This window comes from Giraffa tippelskirchi, chromosome 7 (assembly GCF_054371585.1).
Source record: "Giraffa tippelskirchi isolate mGirTip1 chromosome 7, T2T-mGirTip1v1.2.pri, whole genome shotgun sequence".
NCBI classification, from domain to species: Eukaryota; Metazoa; Chordata; class Mammalia; order Artiodactyla; family Giraffidae; genus Giraffa; species Giraffa tippelskirchi.
The window spans coordinates 74,710,069-74,732,287 of NC_137281.1; the positions used below are offsets into that span (position 1 = coordinate 74,710,069).

At 41.0% G+C, this 22,219-nt stretch overlaps 1 protein-coding gene across 14 annotated transcripts in view; it reads left to right on the forward strand.

Annotated features, from left to right (window-relative positions):
• The window catches only part of IQGAP2 (IQ motif containing GTPase activating protein 2), a 307,037-nt gene that overhangs the window by 270,249 nt on the left and 14,569 nt on the right, over positions 1–22,219 (forward strand). For all 14 annotated transcript variants that reach the window (XM_081505894.1, XM_081505895.1, XM_081505897.1 and 11 more), the window contains 7 exons: positions 2,133–2,357; positions 3,712–3,852; positions 4,197–4,281; positions 4,843–5,075; positions 7,603–7,735; positions 14,110–14,212; positions 14,734–14,875. In XM_081505894.1, coding sequence (XP_081362020.1) covers positions 2,133–2,357; positions 3,712–3,852; positions 4,197–4,281; positions 4,843–5,075; positions 7,603–7,735; positions 14,110–14,212; positions 14,734–14,875 — 1,062 coding nt within the window. The remainder of the gene's footprint in view (positions 1–2,132; positions 2,358–3,711; positions 3,853–4,196; positions 4,282–4,842; positions 5,076–7,602; positions 7,736–14,109; positions 14,213–14,733; positions 14,876–22,219) is intronic.

A 22,219-nucleotide genomic window follows, 5' to 3' on the forward strand; every position in this document is an offset into this window, starting at 1 on the left:
GAGAGGGAAGCCTGGCGTACTGCAGTCTGTGGGGTCACAAAGAATCGGACACAACTTGGTGACTGAACAACAATTAGAAGTTATTTATACATATTAAAATGTATCAAATGTCTTAAATTTCTACATCATAGATATATTCAAATACAACTTTCTCCTTTTCTAGTGCTGAATTAACTTTTGATTTTGCAAGTGTACAAAGCTGTTTAAAGTCAGTGAGAAGGAATCCCCTGGTGGCCCAGTGGTTAGGACTTTGTGCTCCCACTGCCAAGGGCCTGGGTTCAATCCCTGGCCAAGGAACTAAAATCCCACAAGCTATGCTGTGTGGCCAAAAAAAATAGAAAAAGAGAAAAACGTCAGTGAGAAAAATTAACTTCATTAAAATTATGTGAGTAATAAAACCATAATCAGATGAGGATAATGATCTCTGCTAAATAGTCTTTCCTTCTTATGGAACTTAAGCTGCTTTTTACTAATTTATTTTCTGACTTAGTTGATGTTTAAAGTGTGTAGTTAACTGTAAGGAATAGGGGGAAAAAACACCCCATAAGAAATACCTTTAGCCTTCCTTACTTCTGGATACCTTAAGCAGTGCTAATCTCATGGGTCTCCAAAGCTCTTAGCCAGGCACCTCTGCCCTCAGGGTGTCTATAAGGTATCATGAGAAATAGCAATGCTATGCGGTAAAACAAGGTAAGGTCTAAATGAATGACATGAACAGTGTCAGGGATGGAAAGAAAAGTTCCAATTAGGTCAATTGGTAGAGATTTTATGGAAGAGAAAGGAGTTGACCCAAAACCTTGACGAATATCTACAGTTTTTATAAAAAGAAATGGAAGAGAGAAGTAAGGCACCGCGATGATAGAAACAGCATGGGCCAAGGGGCAAGAGAGAAAGTAGATGAGGGGCATCCCTGGGGGTCCAATGGTTAAGACTCTGCGTTTTCACTGCCTAGGGCTCGGGTTCAGTTCCTGGTGAGGGAACTAAGATCCTGCAAGCCGCACAGCAAGGCCAAAAATAAAAAATAAAGGAAATAGATTAGTTTCGCCAAGAGGTAACTTAATTAGTGACCACCAGGACATGAAAGGTTGCGCCAGATCATAGGAGACACTTGAGCAGAGGCTCAAGTGCAGAAGCTCTTTTTACTTTTGTGCAAGGTTTTTGACATGACCACATGGAGTTGTAAGATTGATCTCCCACCTGCATGTGAACAGGATCAATTGGAGCTACACAGTTCAGGGAAATGGGGGAGTGAGAAGGAAAAAGGCACAGCTTAGATTTTCAGCACACTGAGTCTAAGTTTTAGGTGTAGAATGTATGAACGAAACTATCCAGCAGTATATTAGAAATTCAAGACTGACTCCCAGGAAAGAGATAAGGAGCGTCAGACCCGTACTCCATCACCCAGTATTATTATTTTTATTAGTCTAGGTCCGCTTTTAGTTCACCCCTGCCTTCTAGATTGGAATTCAAGCTGAGAAATTACTTTTAGATTCTTAAATTTCTCGAATAAGAAACTCATCGTATACCTGAAACTTAACACAACATTGTAAATCAACTCTACTCCAACAAAAATTTTAAAAACAAACACTCATCTTACAAATGGTAGCTTTCTCTTATTTCTTTAATTGTGGGAGTGGTAGATTCTGGGAACCACTTTATTTAATGGACACTCAGGCTTCCAATGACTCCTGACAAAGTAGAATTAGGATTTGCATTGTAGATCTTACTCTGCAGGTCCTGTTTACCCTGCAGACCTTTGGTCGAATGGGTCAGGCATGTTGTCTAGTGATGAAGGCAGATAGAATGGTCATACTTAGAGTGAAAGCTTTGCCCTAACTTCCTGCAGATTTCAGACTCAGGTTGTATTACAGAAGACCACACGGGGGGCTTGTCATCCAAAGGTCTCCTTAGACTCAGGTGTCCTCACCAAATAGAGATGGGAGACAGCTTCCTTTTAAATCACACTGCCTTTGGTCTTCACTAAGCTAAAATACAGCCCCCTTCTCCCCCACACCCCCACCACTCCACCCCCACCCTGCTGTCCGAAGCCCTTGTCTGTCAGAGAGAATATACACTGCTTAAAACTCAGTCCGTAGAAGCAAGCCATTTTGTTTGATTTGGGCTTTTTTCAGATCCAAGGTGGACCAGGTCCAGGACATAGTTACTGGGAACCCTACAGTCATCAAGATGGTCGTCAGCTTCAACAGAGGTGCCCGTGGGCAGAACACGCTGCGCCAGCTCCTGGCTCCGGTGGTAAAAGAGATCATTGATGACAAGTCCCTGATCATCAACACGAGCCCTGTCGAGGTGTACAAGACCTGGGTGAACCAGCTCGAAACACAGACTGGAGAAGCCAGGTAGTGAAGCCAGGGCAATGCTGGATTTCAATGATATTTTATCATTTCTATGTGTATATTTCTACATACTCTTAAACACTGTTAAAAAACAAAATTTACTGTACAAAATTACTTTTCAATCCAAGATTTACTACCTCTCTCTAATATCTCCAGGCAGGCAACATTCTTGGACTCCTGCTCATCTTAGTGGTACATTTTATTTTCAGATTTCAGTACCAGCTGATGCCCAAAGCCACAATGTGTGTAGTTCTTTCTCTTGGTTTTTCCTTGTATGTTCCTAAACCTGGACCTTGGAATGGTATACAATTTCTCTTCACTTGATGATACCTACCTTTCTACAGTTACCAAATAAGTAACTTGAACATGTAAGCATTTATTAGCTGGGTGGGATTGGCTTATTTTAGGTAGTATCAGTAAATCTAAGCAATCCCAGGTTTTTATTTCCTGCAAAAGGGCACCTTGTAAAATTTCATTAGGATGTGCACAGAGAATTATATGGGTGGTTGTCACAGCACTGTTTGTAATCGCCAAAGTTAGGTAGAGTCAAAATATTTAGCTTTGGGGAATCTGTTAAATAAATGTATAACATAACACGTAATGGAGTAGTAACTATTGGGAATGGTGGTATAGAAATATATTTGTTGGCCTGGGGAAAATGTTCATGATATAGTTTTTGGTTGTAGCTTGATACAGTAACTCATTTTCTGTGTAAAGAAAATACATGCATTTATAGACACATACACATGAAGAATCTATATGGGATGTGTATAAACATGAACTGCATTATACCCACATACATACATGTGTGCAGAGGACCTAGAAAGTTAAGATAGGAAAAGCAGCTGTCTCTGGATCAGTAGTATTTCCTTGTTGGCTTATAGGCAAATTTTTCTGTAAAGAACATACTGCTCTTGGGGTGGGATGGGGGAGGGGTGGGCAGCTCAAGAGGGAAGGGATGTATATAATTATGACTGATTCACATTGCTGTGCAGCAGAAACCAAAGCAACATTGTCAAGCAATTTTCAACCACTTAAAAAGTTAAAAAAGAGCATACTGCTCGTTATGAGTAAAAAGAGAGAGACACAGTTAGCTGGGTCTACCTTTCCTGGGTCTGCCTGTTGTTTTGAAAGGGCCCAAATGGAGCTCCTGGAGTCACCCCGATGCACTAGCAGCTGAGGGTTCCCTGCAGGCATGTGGGGTCTCCCCCACCCTACAAGGGAGCATTTTGCCATTGGAGTTGGTGGGCGAACCCCAATTCACCATGCAAAGCTTGACTGGAGAACCAACGGGGCAAGGATCCAAATGCTTCTACCTACGCCCCCAATTAATGAGAAGCCCTTGTTGTGGTTTCAGCAACCTGCCCTACGATGTGACCACAGAGCAAGCGCTGACTTACCCGGAAGTGAGAAACAAACTGGAAGCCTCCATCGAGCACCTGAGAAGGGTCACCGACCAGGTCCTGAATTCCATCATCTCTTCCCTCGATCTACTGCCGTAAGTCATATACGTGGCAGCTTTATCTTTCATTGCTGGAAGTTCTTGAAATACTATATAAAATAGACCCCAGTAGCAAAGACGGGTTTCCCTCTTACCATCTTTACTATGGAAGTTTGCCTACATGCGCGTTTTCAATTCATAACTTCTCGGAAGAGGAAACGATAGAAAACGGTCCTCGGTTAGGATCATCTGTGGCAGTCCTGTGATTCCGTCACCATCTCATTTTGTGTTTAATTTTTATGAAAGCTGCTTGGCTTTAGTTGACTGGAACAATTGCAGTGCGTTTCTTCCTCACTTAGCCTTTTTCCATTATTTTCTTTTGTCATCTGTTTTCCATGTAGTTATGGATTGAGGTATATAGCCAAAGTACTGAAGAATTCGATCCATGAGAAATTTCCTGATGCAACAGAAGATGAGCTATTAAAGGTAGATTTTCAAGGGTAATCGCACCATAGCTTCTCTTGGGGGTAGGAGCCAAAATGACCAACACGCCATTTTGTAAAAGTTTTCCCCTTGTATGACTATTTATAATAAGCTGCAAGTCTTCTATTTCTAATGACTCTCAAGATTATTAACTATTATGAGGTTAATTGGGAGCTCTCAAACGTTATCAAGATTCTTTATATTGGAAAATTTGGGTGGCAATAGTATATTTTCACCAAAAATAATTTTTTTAACTTTATTTGTAATGTGTGATTATAGTCACTACCTTTACTTAACTCCTTGTTAGGATTCAGATCAGAAAATGATTTGCTATCTTGGGAAATGTCGATTAGGGTTAACTTTAAAAAAAGAAAAAAAAAACAACCTCCAGGGACTTCCTTAGTGGTCCAGTGGTTAGGACTCCAAGATCTCACTGCCAAGGGTCTGGGTTCAATCCCTGGTCAGGGAACTACAATATCCCACAGCCACGAGACCAAAAAACAAAAACACTCCAAACTCAAGTTTTCTCTCTCAAAAATAGTCTCTTCTTCTACATCCCTCCAGATTGTTGGAAACCTCCTGTACTACCGGTACATGAACCCAGCCATCGTTGCCCCAGACGGCTTTGATATCATCGACATGACAGCCGGAGGTCAGATCAATTCCGACCAGAGGAGAAACTTAGGATCAGTGGCCAAGGTCCTGCAACATGCAGCCTCCAACAAGCTCTTCGAAGGAGAAAATGAGCACCTCTCCTCTATGAACAATTATTTATCAGACACGTATCAGGAATTCAGGTGAAAGGGGTCATTACCTTTGGAGAAGTTTGCAAGGTGGTGGACAAGAGTAATGTGTATTCTGTGCCCAGAGCTGAAGTTGGGGGTGAGGGCAGGAACCCCAGAGGGCTGCTTGCATTTCTCTTTTCTTCCTTTTTTTCTTTTTTAATTATAAATTGTGTTAAATTTTCACCTTAGCATAAACCTCTTTTTTTTTTAATAAAACCTTTTTAATTTTATTTAGTCATTTATGTTTTCGGACACACTGCACAGCATACAGAATCTTAGTTCCCCAGCCAGGGATTGAACCCATACCCCCTGCATTGGAAAGGCAGAGTCTTACCCACTGGACCACCAGGGAAGTCCCTGCTTGCATTTCTTGTGCTGGTTGTCACCGTGAGGAGAGAGGAAACAGGGAAGATCAGGCCAAGTTCCCTCTGTCTGGTGTTCCCGATCCTACCCCTATACCCAGTGCCCCTGTTACATTGACTCATCCCCATATGTATGATTTGTGCTTTTGACAAAAAGAAATATTTAATCATCTTGGTATGTTTAGGTTTATGTGTGTGTGCTCAGTCACTCAGTCTTGTCCGACTCTTTGTGACCCTTTGGACTGTAGCCCACCAGGCTCCTCTGTCCATGGGATTTTTCCAGGCAAGAATACCGGAGTGAGTTGCCATTTCCTCCTCCAGGCAATCTTCCCGACCCAGGGATTGAACCCCTGGCTCCTGCATTGCAGGAGGATTTTTTACTGCTGAGCCATTGGGGAAGCCCCTAGGCTTGTAGTACTTAGAATTAAAAAAAGAATCAAAATAGCTAACTTCTACTTTTTTGAACTTGGAAAAAGGATTATGTTTTGTCTATTCAGGAAAACTTGCCTTATCTGCACCAGACAATGGTAGGAAACTGAGCATTTGGTTTTGAAAGGTAGGGAAAATCCAGCTGTTCTGCTTGTTGAAGATTGTGTGTGAATGTGTCCTGTGTTCGAACATCTCTTAAATACAAATGTGAGACAGTTCTATTGATCATATGCTCTCCAAGTTCTATCACTGATGATTCCATGGGCTGTGGGAGGAGGCGCGAGTCTAGGAGGCACGTTTGCTCGCTAAGGAAGCACACACCTCTTTGCATTCGTTTTCTCTTTTCTCTCAGTCAGTCTTACAAGTGTGACATCCCTGTAGCCTCAACTTGGAAAATGATAATTTCCTATTCCTCAGTTTTCCTCTAGATTAGTGACTTGTCTGCTGACAGAGGTAGTTCATGAGCATTCATCTCTGTTTGGCATTTGTGGCCTCTTGTGAAGAAATTCTCCCAAATCCTCTTATTATGAGAAAGCTTGATTTTTCTCACACTGCTAATTTTAGATATCCTCACGGACTAAAAAAGTTAACATCCATTTCTTGAGAATCCTTAGCTGCTCTTCAAACCCCTTTTGTACTTGCCTTTTTTGTCAGATTATTCCTACTAAACACCTATGTTTCCAACTCTTCTTCATTTAAAAGAAAAAACCAAAAGTCTCCCCTCATCTCCTAAATTCATCTAGTTTTTTTTCTCTTCCACTTATATCCATCCTTCGTGTTCCTCAGCAACCGTGAAAGATGACAGGCAAGGCAGCACAGGGAGGCCAGTGGCCACGTGGGAACATGGCTGCCTGCCGGTTCCCCTCCCCCAGCCTTGGGGTGGGAAGGCAGGGTCTTTCCGGCCAACAAGTCTTGGGCGCCGTTAGGAGATACACCAAGGATGCTTTAGGCACAGGAAACTCTTATACCTCTTCTACCTTGCTAAGAATCCCTCCTAAGCCATTATCCCAGCACACCTGGCTTTTCTGCATCTCTTGGTTGAAATTGCCGGTAGCTTAAAATGGCAGACTTGTTAAGAGTCTGAGCACTGGAGGGAGGGGCCTTTGTAGGTAACTGTGTGTCTGGTCTCAACAGCCTTTCCAGCCAGCAACTGTGGTCTAGATCAATTAAGAGCAGAGTAGGCTTACCTTGCATTTTCATCAAATTGGTAACAGGAATTCTGAAAGGCTGTTGAAGGCTGCAGAGGTTTGTGCCAATTAAAGTAGCAAATTTGATGTTACTAAAAAAAAGTAGCATCCATTTCTTGTAATTCCTTATCTTCTCTTAGAACCTCTTTTGACTTCCTTTTTTCCTTTTAACTAATTGCTTAATTGCTCTGGGGGTTATTTTTCTCTAAAAAGACTTGGTTCTTAGAGAAGAACATCAGTCTTGACATTTTTGTTCAGATTTCAGGGGGCACTTTTTAAATCATATTTTTTAAACGACATGCCCGTAACTTGATCACACTGGGTCCGTCACAAGGCCTGAGGTCTAACTACTCTGTCTATCCCTGTCTGAGGAGCTGGGTGCGATACCCAGAAACATGGACTCGGCTTCGCCGTCTGGAGTCAGCCCAAAAGGTGCTAGATTAGGTCCCCCATAAGTGCGGGAAAGCACAAAGCCCTCCCCATCACTGAAGATCTCACCACTTTGATAAAACTGTTTTATTCACAAACTTGACTCTAAAAATTTTTTTTTCCTTTTTTTAGGAAATATTTCAAAGAAGCATGTAATGTCCCTGAACCAGAAGAAAAGTTTAATATGGATAAATACACAGATGTGGTGACAGTCAGCAAGCCAGTTATTTATATTTCAATTGAGGAAATCATCAACACACATTCAGTAAGTGAGGCTGGAGGAGGGTCTTAGCAGCGGACCTGGGGTTCAGACATCAGTCTTGAGAATGTTTAGTTTCTACAGAGAGTTACTGTGAGCATGTGCTCCTACTCGTGTTCTTAATCCTAAAAAAACACACTTTATTTATTCCCAGCCCCTGTACACAGATGAACCTCCTTTTCCCGAAAAAGAGAAGTTCACTTGTGACATGATACGTTTATTCTCTGATTCTTACGTGTTAAGGAAGACTCCTTCTCCCAAAAAGGAACGTTCACTTCTTCCATGATCCGTTTACAGTCAGATGGTGAATGGTTTAAGCCCTGAGTGGGGGCAGTCCTGGTATTTTCTCCACCCACCAAGGCCATACTGCCTGAACCCCATTGTCGGTCTCTCCCCCTTTCGGGAATTCTCTTTGCTATTCTAGCAATCTTCTGGGAAAATAAGAAGGTTCCCTCTCTTCTAAGGTTTGGCCATAAAGAGAGAGGGAATAAACAGGCTGCTCTCGGTTGGGGAAAAGAAGACTCCCACCCCTCACCTCCAACAATAGCCACCTACAAAGACTTTCTTCTGTTGTTCTAGAAAACCCCATTTCTTAGAAGCAAGCAATTTCAGTTAGTGCTATGTCATAATGTCTCCCTCTAGTTCACGCACAGACATCACCATCAACCATTAGCCTGTATTAGGTGCATTTTAGGGGCAGGGCAGTTTTCTCAGCATTGTGAGATTCTTTGTTTAAGACCAAGCAGAACTTATCCTGAAACAGCTAGGTTCCTAAAACATAATCTTTCCAAGAACAGTTCTGGACACAGCTACTCTAAGCTAATACTAGAAATCCATGCAAGACCTACAAAATCAGAATCTGAGTTCTAACAAGATCCCAGGTGACGGACACAGACTAAAGGTCCGGAAGCCCCAGAAGCTGGTTAAGGATACACCCAGCTTCCGATCATACACACAGCTGGGGAAAGGCACAACAAATACACATCTCTGAGAGGTCTCGCCCCTGTGCCCGCCAAACCAAATATACTAACAAGTGGCAAAAATTGGCTGCCCAAAATTTCAGTCTTTATTGTCAAACTCTTCTAAGTAACCAAAGTTTAAATATGGGTTGGAAAGAAAAATCGGATCTACTTTTGCTCCCCCCCTTTCAGGGTTGGGACAGGGAACCTTCCTTGAACTCTGCAGCAAGCACTCCATCAGTATTTTGAGTGACCCTAAACAAAAACAGTTCTGAAAGACCGGCTGAGGGACTGAGTGGGTTGATTAAATAAAGAGGCTATACTTGTTTTCCCTGTATATAAACACCCCAAGTCAGCCAGCAGACATGTCCAGTAACACACCATTTGCAAAAATAATTTCCTAACATTCATATTGGAACCTCGACCCATTTGTCTATTTCTGTGGTAAATTATTCATCTCAAAAAAAAAAAAAAATGTCCACATGTTGACTACACGTGTGCTAAAGACAATAGCCCTGTGGAGGGAAAGGGAGCTTCTTTCCTGAGGATAGCAGAGAGAGAACATTACTGTAATTCATTTAGACTGTTACCCTTTGAAGAGAAATAGTCTGTTCCTTTTGTTAACAAGAATTAAAAACAGAATCCAATCCTAGGGAACATGACTTGTAACCGATTTGGAATTCCTTCCTGTGTGTGGTTGGAAGCAGATGTAATAATGTGGGAAAAATGTAATTGCAGGGGAAGACTGTCCTTGTTTACTCTCTGTCTCCAGGGAGGCGGAGTCCACGTGCAGACTCAAGCATGGCAGCTGCACGACTTGCCAGACCTTTGGCCATATGCTTGCCCCTCGTTCCCTAAGGAACATAGAGAACCTCAAAATCAGCTCTTGAGGGAGACATTTCCAGATTTTTTTATGTTCTCTAATTGTCAGAATAGAGAGTAGAAGGTGGCTGCTAAATCGTCCCTTCCAGAGACAGCAGCCAAATCAGCTGTCCCCTCTCTTGAGAGAACAAGAATGTAAATTGATTTGATCCACCTTGCTTAGTTTATTCTTGTCTTTGACTTACCTTCCCCCCCAAACATCCACTGTACCACCCTTCCAGATTTCACTATGTCTTTCTATCATCTTTATTATTCATATAGCATCTTCTTTTAAATCCAACCGTAGTAGAAAAACTAGCATGCCTTGCAGTGGACAGAAACTTTAAAAGTAGATGAATGTAATGAAAACACAATAGTTGAACATAGTTGCTTCCTTGAAGCTATGCACCTGAGACTTCCTCTTCCTTTCTTAAAAACCTAATTTGTAAGCATCAGGGAATGTTAGGGAAAATTCGACATTGAACAGATAACTCTCTCCTTTGCTAATCTTCACGATTAAAACAGAATGGACGGGCTTCCCTGGTGGCCCAGTGGTTAAGAATACAAACTTCCACTGCAGGGGGCACAGGTTTCATCCCTGGTTGGGGAACTAAGATCCCACATAACCAAAAACGAAGTATATATATAATTCTTTAGAAGAGAGAGAGAGAGTAGAAAGGGGAACTTCCCAGGTGGTCCAGTGGTTAAGACTCTGCCTGCCAGTGCAGGGGACACGGGTTCAATCTCTGGTGCAGGAGGATTCTACATGCTTCAGGGCAACTAGGCCCGTAGACCACAACTACCGAAGCCCGTAGGCCCTGGAGCCTGGACTCCGCAACCAGAGAAGCCGCTGCAACGGGAAGTTTACCCACCACAACTAGAGAAAGCCTGTGTATAGCAAAGAAGACCAAGCACAGCCATAAATAAATAAATCTTTTAAGATATATATATATATATATATATATATATAAAACTCTTGGAAGAAAAAATAGCAGTAAACCTTTGCAGCCTTGGATAGGCAGTGGTTTCTTAGATACGACACCAAATGTATAACCCACAAAAAGAAAAACAAAAGACACACAGACCAAAAAAACATAAATTGGACCTCCTCAAAGTTAGAAACTTTTATGCTGTAAACATTGCCATCAGGAAATTGAGAAGACAGCCAAGCGGATGAGAGAAAACAATTGCAGATAGTATATCTGTCAAAGAACTTGTATCCAGAATATATGAAGAAAACCTACAACTCGATGATGAGATAAATAATCCGATTTAAAAATGGGCAACTGAAAATAAGAATGGACAGCTGTGTCTCAAATGACACAATGAACATGGTGAAAAGGCAACCTACAGAATGGGAGAAAAACTTGCAAATCACATGTCTAATTTAAAGTTAATATCCAGAATATGTAAACCATTCCCACAATCTAATAGCAACAGAAAGCAACCCAATTCTAAAATGAACTAGAGACTTGAATCAATGTTTTTCCAAAGACAGATGACTGACAAGCACATGAAGATGTTCAGCATCACTCATGTCTAGGGAAATACAAATCAAAACTGCAGTGATTTTGCCTCATTGTATAACAGAGACAGCCAATGAATCTGTCATTTGATTTGGAAAAAAAGCAACAAACACACAAGATACCACCTTACACCCATTATGGTGGCTACTATTAATATAAAAACAAAAACTGGAAAATGTGTTAGCAGAGATATAGAAAGATTAGAACCCTGTTACACTATCAGTGGGAATGTTAAATGGTACAGCTGCTATAGAAAACAATGTGATCGTTTCTCAAAAAAGTTAACATATTCAGTTCTGGGTATATACTCAAAAAGCAAAGTCAAAGACACTTGTACCTTCCCGTTCATTGCAGCATTGCACATTGGCCAAAAGGTGGAAGCAACCAAGTGTTCATTTATCAACAAAATGTGGTATAGAAAAATGTGATTCAGACATACAATGGAATATTATTCAGCCTTAAGTAGAGAGGAAATTCTGATGCTGCAGCATGGATAAACCTTGAGGATGTTATGCCAAGTGAAGTAAACCAGATGGAAAAAGGCAAATACTGTATCATTCCTCTTATACAAGATACCTAGAGTAGTCAAATTCAGAGACAGAAAAGTGGAATGGTGGAATGGGAAGTTGTTGAATAGATATCGTTTCAGTTTTGCAAGATTAAGGAGTTATATAGATTGGATGCACATTAATATACTTAACACTACTGAACTGTACACTTAAAATGGTTAAGATGGTAGATTTTGTGATCTGTATTTTACTATAATTAAATAAACATAAAAATAATTTTTTAAACAGGCAAATCATCTGAATAGAGATTTCTTCAAGGAAGATATACAGTAGTCATAAACACATGAAAAGATGCTCAACATCTTTAGTCATCATGCTTGCATACTTAGTTGCTCAGTCGTGTCCAACTCTTTGTGACCCCATGGATTGCAGCCCGCCAGGCTCCTCTGTCCATGGGACTTTCCAAGCAAGAATATTGGATAGGGTTGCCATTTTTTACTCCAGGGGATCTTCCTGACCCAAGGACCGAACTCTCATCTCCTGCATCTCCTGCATTGGCAAGTGGATTGTTTACCACTGAGCCACCTGGAAGCTCAGTCATGTGTTAATTATATCTCAGTAAAGCTGTTGAAAAAGAGAGATTAAAAATGGAAAAGACTGATTTTATCACATGATTCAGATTTTTGTTTTGTGAGATAGTTACTCAAAACAACTGAAATATTTCCTATCACCACGGGTACCAGTCTCATATTTTGGAAACATTGTTTTAATTTAATTCTAAATGAAAACAAAAGCAAATGTGTTGTCCTGGATGCTGCTCTTCCTCCAGAGTTATTATTGCCTCTAAGACGTGGTGAACACCCAGCAGTGTTGCCGTTGATCCTTTTTTTTTTTTTGAATTCTGAAAGGAAGAACCAGCTGGTACATCTGAGTCTCAGGCCAAGGAATCATATGGGCATCTCTGCCATCCCCACCCATGAAAGATCATTAATGCCAGACAGATTAAAATAGCTAATAGTGCAGAAACTAATCACAAAAGCCCACATATTATATGGTTATATATATGTATTTATATACATATAAAATGTCCAGAAGAGGAAAATCTATGAAAACAAGGTGATTTTCAGATGACTGCTGAAAGATACAGAGTTTCTTTGGACAGGGGATAAATGCTAAAAATGCTCTAAAATTGGTGTGATAATGGTTGCACAACTCTATGAAATATACTAATAAATGTTAAATTATATACTTTAAATGGGTGGATTGTATGGTATGTGAATTATATCTTAATAAGTTTATTACTAAACATCTCAAAAAAATAAAATAGCTAATAGTGATTTTTTATTTTTTTTATTTAAATTAGTTTATTTATCTATTTTTTAACTTTACAGTATTGTATTGGTTTTGCCACACATTGACATGAATCTGCCATGGGTGTACATGTGTTCCCCTTCCAGAACCCCCCTCCCACCTCCGTCCCCATCCCATCCCTCTGGGTCATCCCGGTGCACCAGCCCCGAGCGCCCTGTATCATGCATCAAACCTGGACTGGCGATTCGTTTCACATATGATAATTTATATACTTCAATGCCATTCTCCCATATCATCCCGCCCTCGCCCTCTCCCATAGAGTCCATAATACTGTTCTGTATATCTGTGTCTCTTTGCTGTCTTGCATACAGGGTTATCTTTACCGGTTTACCAAATTCCATATATATGTGTTAGTATACTGTGTTGGTGTTTTTCTTTCTGGCTTCTTTTTAATGGCTGAGTAATATTCCATTGTGTATAGTGTTTGATTACTGTGTAATTTTTCTCTGAAGAGAGATGGAAATGTCCTTGCAGTTTGCTACCATGTTAGTTTAAGAGACTTCTGCATTATTTTAGATTCTTTCCCCCCAGCTTTGACTTTTTTTCTTTTTTATTGGAGTATAGTTGATTTACAATGTTATGTTAGTTTCAGGTATACAACAAAGGTGATTCAGAATATATATGTATATATATTGTGTATGTATATGTGTGTGTGTATATGTACGCACACATATATACACTCGTTCAGATTCTTTTCCCTTATAGGTTATTACAAAATATTGAGGATAGTTCCTTGTGCTATACAGTAGGTCCTAGTTGGTTATCTACTTTACATGTAGTAGTGTTTATATTTTAATCCCAGACTCCTAATTTATCCCTCAACTTTGACCTTTTATATAAACGTGGAAGAAGCACAGGGTTTAGGTGGAAGAAGATTGCCTCTGGACAGATTTTGCAAGATTTTGCTGAAAGAGTGTTTATGAACACCTTTCATAAAATCTACACTTTCTTGATAGAGTATGCACTTGCCTCTAAGATAAAGTACAAACTGTGTTTCTCTGTGGTCTCTAATTTTAATAAATGTCAGACTTGTATTTAAGATTCAAACAATATCAGAAGAAAGTTATCATAAAAAATCAGGAAGAGAACTATGTAAATACGGTAGCCGTTGAGAATTTACTTGTATCTTTGTGTGTGTTTCTTTCTATGTAAAGCTCTTGTTGGAACACCAAGATGCGATTGCACCTGAAAAAAATGACTTATTGAATGAACTGTTGGAGTTGCTGGAAGAGGTACCTAATGTGGAATCTTTTCTTGGTAAGGGTGTCTTCCCTCTGGTTTATATTTGGTTGGTTGGTTTTCCTGTCCTAGATCAAAAAATCTTATTTATTTAATACACAGGTTTATTTAAAGGATAATCACTACACTAGCCCCTTTCTACATGAAGGATTCTGTACTTCTTAGTATGCTCAATTATAAAACAATTTACTATTCTTGAAGCTCTATATATGTCAAAAAGGATTTGTCAGTCATAAAGAAAGAAAAAGAGCAAAATTTACTAAAAGTTCCTTGTTATTTTTTCCGATGATGTCTTTTATTGGCAGTTCTCTTTCAGTAATTTTTTCAAATTTTGAATATCAATGTCCCATGCGATTTTAATGTTTAATGCAAAGATTTTTAAAAGCCACGGTAAGGATATTGGAATGTGGTTTTCTCTGAGGACCACGATCTCCTGCTCAACTACCAAGCCCCATGTTTCCTACAGAACCTTTGTCTTACATTGTTGATGCCACTGTCACAATCAGTGAATTGGGAAATAACAGTACTTTATTCTGCAGGGGAAGGAGCTGTTGACCCTAATGACCCTGACAAGGTAAACACACTAAATCAACTCTCCAAGACTGAGATTTCCCTTTACCTGACCAGCAAGTACGACATAGGTGATGGTGAAGCTATAGATGGCCAAAGCCTCATGATCAAGTAAGTCTGGGGCTTGAAGAGCACACGTTTCCATTTTCTCATCTTTTTTAAAAATTTCATCTATTTATGTATCTCTGGCTGCACTGGGTCTTCATTGTTATGCAGAGGCTTTCTCTAGTTGCAGTATGCAGGCTTCTCATGTTGCAGAGCTCAGACTCTAGGCACACAGGCCTTAATAGTTGCAGGTGGTGGGCTCTGGAGTTTGGGATCAGCAGTTGTGGCGCATGGACTGAGTTGCCCTGTGAGATCTGTATATGTGAGATCTGTATATATCTCACAGCTTGTGAGATCATCTGGACCAGGGATCAAACTGGTGTCCCCTGCATTGGCAGGCAGATTCTTAACCACTGGGCTTCTGTGGTGGCTCAGATAGTAAAGAATCTGCTTGCAATGCAGGAGACCAGGGTTCAACCCCTGGGTTGGGAAGATCCCCTGGAGAAGGGAATGGCTCCCCACTCCAGTATTCTTGCCTGGAGAATCCCATGGACAGAGATGCCTGGCGGGCTACAGTCCACGGAGTCACAAAGAGTCAAACACCACTGAGCAACTAACACTTTCACTTTTTCTTAACCACTGTACCACCAGGGAAGTCCCAATTATGCATCGTAAACCATGCAAATTCAAATTAGACTAAATTTTCAAGTCATTTTTAAATATTGAAATGTTATTGTTTGTCGTTTTAGTCGCTAAGTTGTATCCAACTCTTTTGCGACCCCATGAACTATAGCCCACCAGGCTTCTCCATCCATGGGATTTCTCAGGCAAAAATACTGGAGTGGGTGGCCATTTCGTTTTCCAGGGGATCTCCACATCTCTTCACTGGAGGCAGATTCTTTGCCACTGAGCCACCAAGGAAGCCCAAATATTGAAAAACAGTATGTTTATCCATCAAAAATCTAACCAAGAATAATAGATTCTTTATAATTTGAGAGACCTAAATATTATAATATTTTCTAAAGCTTATCTTATTTTTTAGTTTTCCTTGTAGTAATTTGATTCCTTCCCTTTAAGAAATGATTAACTCAGCCTATGAAAGTCCTCAGGCAGCTGGAAGGAAATAACTGTTCCAGTAGTCAAAAGAACAAGCAAATTCAAGGAAATACCTTGTACCTAATTTATTTTCTGGTAGAAAACATTAACGTCAAAGCCACACACAATAAGACATAATACTGTTCTCTGACTTATTAGACATCTTTTCTATTAAACTGAGCCTAGATAACTTGACCAACTTTGACTTTATTTATAGTCAGCCTCCTGTCCTTGAAGATTTCAGATGAAGTTTTCATACTCTTAATACTGTACTTTTTCCTGTCAAGGCCTCGAAGACTTTGTATATCAGTCCTTTACATACGGAGTAAGAGAGAATGGTCCATCACCATGAATTGAAATGTCATAAATTAAAACCAGGTGCTCACCCAACGTACAGCTTTTAAAAACTAATAGAACCAATGGATTCATATTAGCACATTAGAACAGTTGTACATTGGGGTGAAGTAGAAAACGGAAGTGGGAAATGGGGGCAAAAGGAAATAAATATTTAAATAATACTTTACACATGACTCCCAAGTTACACTTCCTGAGTTCTGAGGCTGTTTTCACTTGCAGCAGGAGCTTTCTCTTCTGCCACTGACATGCCTCAGACAGCACTCATTTCTACTTGATTTTTTCCAGATATTCAATCCCATGAAAATGGCAAAAAAAAAGCTTAACTCAGTGTGCTATGTTGTAGTACATACATATTTTCTTCTTCTACTAGGCTTGCTTATGTTGTGCTCCGGTTATCTCTAAGGCTCTGGTCGTTCAGATAGCCAAATACTTGAGTTTCAACCTGTGTCACTGGCGGTGGGCTTGAAGTTGAGGACCCAGTGGTGAGCAAGTCATTTAAGAGTACCTGCCTTCAAGGGTCTGCAGTGCGATGGATAGCACTGCTCATCTGCAGGACCCAGGACAGACTGCAGGACTCTTGCACAACCTTGACCTCATTAGAGTTGAAGGCAGTTGCTTTCAACTACTGGTGACCAAGTCAGATTGCCCTTGCAGAGAGACAACTTGGGACAGGGCAACAGAGCAAAACAGGAGAAAACTGTGGAGGCTGCTCCCTGGACCCCTCTGAGCATGTGCCAATTACAGCGGTAACTGGAGATACAGATGGTGTGGTTCCACCATGTAAATTCAATCAGGCCAGTTATCCTATGATCTCATGAGCTTTGTCTTTTAGAAGTCAGAGGAAGAAATTTTTTCATAATTCGTTTTGTCTGGTATTTGAACGCCATTTTCTAAATGCAGTCAGCTCAAATGCCAGCATTAATGAATGGAAGATCATGACTGGGATGGTCTCAAATATCAGACAGCCTGAACATCAGGTATATTTATACTCATTGCTGAATACACGTTTCCACATTTCTGCGAGTTTGGGGCATTCACATTTTGAAAGCGAAACCATGGAAGTCAGACCTGTTGGGAGCGGGTACATCCTGGCCGGGAAGGCCTGGCGCATTCTTCAGCTGCCTCAGCCCCTGTGTGGGTCCCCCTCACCCATCTCCCCCACGGTGTGCTGGACACAAGTACTGTCTGCTTCTTTAGTCACCATACAGAGTGGAGCCAGCCAGTGGTTTTATGTATTTACTTTTGCATTTTGTGGTAAAATACAACATAAAAGTTACCATCCTAACTTTTTTTAAATTAATTTTTATTGAAGTGAGGTCGCTTTACCCGTTCTAACTTTTCTTTCCAAAAGTGTGGTGTTTTCTATTTATGTGGCTGCAGCAGGTCTTCGTTGCAGCACATGGCGTCCTCTGTCTCCATGGTAGCAGGCGAGATCCTTAGTTGCAGCATGTGGGACCTAGCTCCCTGACCAGGGGTGAACCCGTGCCCTGTGCGTTGGGAGCGTGGAGTCTTAGCCACTGGACCACCAGGGAAGTCCCCCATTCTAACCTTTTAAATATACAACTTGGTGGCTCTTAATATATCCAGAATATTGTGCAAGCTGCACTACTATCTAGTTCCAGAATATTGTCATCACCCCCACAGTAACTCCCTACTTTAAATAGTCATCTCTGGGGCACCTTTTCAGACCCTGCTCCCCTGTCCTGGAAATCACTAATCTGCTCTCTGTCTCCACGAACTTGCCTATTCTGGAAATTTCATATAATTGGAATTATACAATATGTGGCCTTTTGCGTCTGGCTTCCTTTATTGAGCATGGTTTTGGCTGAATAATATTCCATTGTATGGATATGCCATAGTTATCATGGGCATTTGGGCTGTTGTTACATTTTGGCTATAGTGAATAGTACTACCACAAACATTTATATACCACCTTGTTTTCAAACACTTATTTTCAGTTCTTTGGGGTGTATACTTAGCAGTGAAATTGCTAGGTCATGCAGTAATTCTGTTTTGAGGAACTGCCAGACTTTTTTCCCACCAACAAGGTATGAGGGTTTCAGTTTTTCCATAATTCACCAAAATTTATTTTCTGTTTTGTTTTGTTGTTATAGCCATCCTAGTGGGCATGGAGTAGTATCTCATTGTGGTTTTGACTTGCATTTCCCTAATGATTAGTAATGTTTAGCATCTTTCCATGTGCTTATCAGTCATTTCTATGTCTTCTTTGTAGAAATGTCTGTTAAAGTCTTTTGCCCATTTTTAAGCTGGATTTTTACCTTTTTGTTGCAGAGTTGTGCGAGTTCTTAAATGTTCTGGATACTAAATCTGTATGATACATATGATTTGAAAACATTTTCTCCCCTTCTGGGAGTTGTCTTTTTTATTCTCTTGGTACGATCCTTTTCTGTAGAAAAAGTTGTTTAACTTAATGAAGTGCAGCTTATCTATTTTTTGTTGTTTATTGTGCTTTTGGTGTCATATATGAGAATTAATTGCCCAATCCAAGATCATGAAGATTTCCTTCTATGTTTTTTTCTAAGTGTTCCATAGTTTCAGCTTTTACAGCTATGATCCCTTTTGAATGAATTTTTGTGTATGGTGGAAGGTTAGGGTCCCAAATATTCTTTTGCACGTGGATGTCCAGTTTTCCACCATTATTCCTTAAAGAAACTAGTCTTTCTCCATTAAATGGTCTAGACCCTTGTCAAAAGCCGATCCACCATGCATGTATGGTTTTTCTAGACTCTAAATTCTATTCCATTGATCTATATGTCTGTCCTTATGCTAGTACCACACTACATTTATCACTGTAGCTTTGTAGTAAGTTTTGAAACTGGAAAGTATGAATGCTCCAGTCTATTCTTTTTCAGGATTCTTTGGGCTGCCTGGGATTCCTTGGAACTGTCAGATCAACTTTTCCATTTATATAGAAAAGTCTATTGGGCCAGTGTTCTAATAGATTCAGTATTTTACTGCATTCATTGGCCTCTAGGGTCTTGAGAGCCTTCCTCTGGGCATACTTTGAGATCCTACTCTTTGGCGGAGCCCTTCACTAAACAGCCCAGTGCTCACTGTGGATAACAACTTGAAGACTGACCAAGTAGCCTTCTTCAGAAGTGGAATTTGGGTGTTGCCCAAAACAGTCAGTAGAGTTCACTCCATGATGTGAAGCAAGCCTTACTTCCAAATACATTTTGCCTTAAGTATATATTTCAAAATCTTGTTACTAACAGATAATTATAAAATGTGTCATTGATGGGAGGCTTGGAGACTGTCTAATCTGAGTCTTTATCTTTGAGGTGAGGTAATTAAATTCTAAAATAATGGGAAGCAAGTAGCTAGTCACTGATATGCTTTATATCACAGGCCATTGATATTCCATTAATGTACACTTTGAAACAGGCTTCCCTGGTAACTCAGCTTGTAAAGAATCTGCCTACAGTGTCAGTCTGGGATATTGCCATTTTGAAAATATTACCAAGCACGTGCTCAGTCGCTCAGTTTTGTCCAAGTCTTTGCAACCCCATGGACTGTGGCCCTCCAGGCTCCCCTGTCCATAGGATTTTCTGGGCAAGAAAATTGAAGTGAGTTGCCATTTCCTCCTCCAGGGGATCATCCTGACCCGGATGATGACCTGATCATCCTGATGGAACCCGAGTCCCTTGAGTCTCCTGAATTGGCAGGAAGACTCTTTACCACTCTGCACCACCTGGGAAGCTCTCACTACCAGGCATGGTGGCATTAAAAGAACAAACGAAAAAGCCTGGTTGAGGAGCCCGAGGAAGACCTGGGATTACAGCCCCAGTCTCACACATTAGCAGTTGGACTCTGATCAAATCACCTAAGCATGTGTTTCCTTTATCCATTGAACCGGAGAAGGCAATGGCACCCCACTCCAGTCCTCTGCCTGGAAAATCCCATGGGCAGAGGAGCCTGGTAGGCTGCAGTCCATGGGGTCGCGAAGAGTCGGACACGACTCAGCGACCTCACTTTCATGCACTGGAGAAGGCAATGGCAACCCACTCCAGTGTTCTTGCCTGGAGAATCCCAGGGACGGGGGAGCCTGGTGGGCTACCGTCTATGCAGTCGCACAGAGTCGGACACGACTGAAGTGACTTAGCAGCAGCAGCAGCAGTACAGCTGTAAATCCCTCTTATTTTAACTTTTGATTTAACTTAAAGTATGTGATCCTTTTGGCCTTTATTAAGCTTGTGTTTCTATGGAAGTACGTGTGTATAAGTAGAAAGCATTATTTGTGGCTTTTACTCATACTTAACTGCCTGAGTGCTTGTTATCTCTTGAGAGTTTTTTTCCTTTCACATAATTCAGTTTAGGCATCTGTCATCCAGTTGAAAGATATCCTTGGTTTTGGTCCAAACTGGCATGAGCAGTTAAGTGGCTAAGGGGATATTTGAGGTCTGCTGATAAAAATGTGTAATCACGTGATTAGAATTTTTAAAAATTGTAAATACTTTTTAGCTTCCATCAACACCAATTCGTTTTCAACCCTGGGCACATTGTAAGGCAGGTGGCAGACGGGGAGGCTCAGGAATGGTCCTGGCCATGGTGTAATAACAGACACCCTTTGAATGCAATGGCCAAACCTAAGGGACCACACCAGTTTACAAGCACCATGCACTCTCATTTATTGGCCGGGGGATTTGAGCAGAGCTATGACAAATAAACTCCCTGGTGTATTTCATTTTTTCTTAACTTTACTCATCCAGGAAAGATGGCAGAGTCCTTGATTTGATCGGCTTGTCTTACCTATTGTCTGAACATCCGTGGGGCCAAAACGTTAACCAGTTGATTCACACTGGTCAGACCGTATCTAGCATATTTGCATTAAGGTGGTGGTGGGGGAACATGGCATAAGTTCATTGGCTAACTGAAATGTGAGCAGGACTAGAAACTCTCTAACTCCTATTGTGAAGAGGTTTAAGGAATTGAGGGGTTTCGCTTGGGAAAATGAGAAGTGGTAGAAGGGGGGGTGAAGACAGCTCTGGCAGTCTCTGCAGGTTGATGAGGGGCTGATGGAGGAGGAAAGGGAATTCACCTTGTTTCCTGCAACTCTAGAAAATAGAATGTGAGCTTCTATAACAATGGAGCTCCGTAGGGCTTAGCTGACTCATTTGTAAAACCAGGGGTTGGACTGTTGCCCAAAGGTCCCCCTCAGCGCTGACATCCTGTGACTCACTGGGTCCAGTGGACCGCACTGGAAGGCAGGCCTCTCTGAGTGGGCTTCGTGTTCAGGAATGGGCTGCTCCAGTGCTGTACATGTCAGAGAGGTTTAATGTGAGCCACACAGGTACTTTTAAATTTTCTGGAAACCATATTTTTAAAAGCAACAGGTGAAGTTAATTCTAATATGTTAATTTACCCCAGGATATCCAAAATATTGTTATTTCAATATGGAATCAGTATAAAAAATTATTAGCGGTATATGACACATACCTTTTTTCATAATGAGCCTTCCAAATATGGACATGAGTTTTAGCAAATTCAGGGAGATAGTGAAGGACAGGGAAGCCTGGTATGCCGCAGTCCATGGCGTCACAAAGAGTCGGACACGACTGAGCGACTGAACGACAGCAACATAACACATCCCATTTTTCATTCTGAGCCTTCCAAATCTGGTGTGTGTTTTGCACTTACTGCATATCTCAGTTTGGACCAGCCATGTCTCGAGTGCCCACTGGCCACCTGTGACCAGTAGCTGTCCTCTTGGGCAGCATGTGATGCTTTAGTAACCACGCAAATGCTGACTGCACGTCAGACTCTAAGGAGGGGATTTACATGCATCTTCTTTTCAGTCCTGAGAGAGTTCCATTATGTTAATAGGAAGGGAAAAAAAGAAAAAAACACCTCCAAGGACTTTATAATTTGCACAAGTCCACACATTTAGTAAGCAACTCCCTGGTTCAACCTGAGATCTGTCTGACTCCAGTGTCTTTA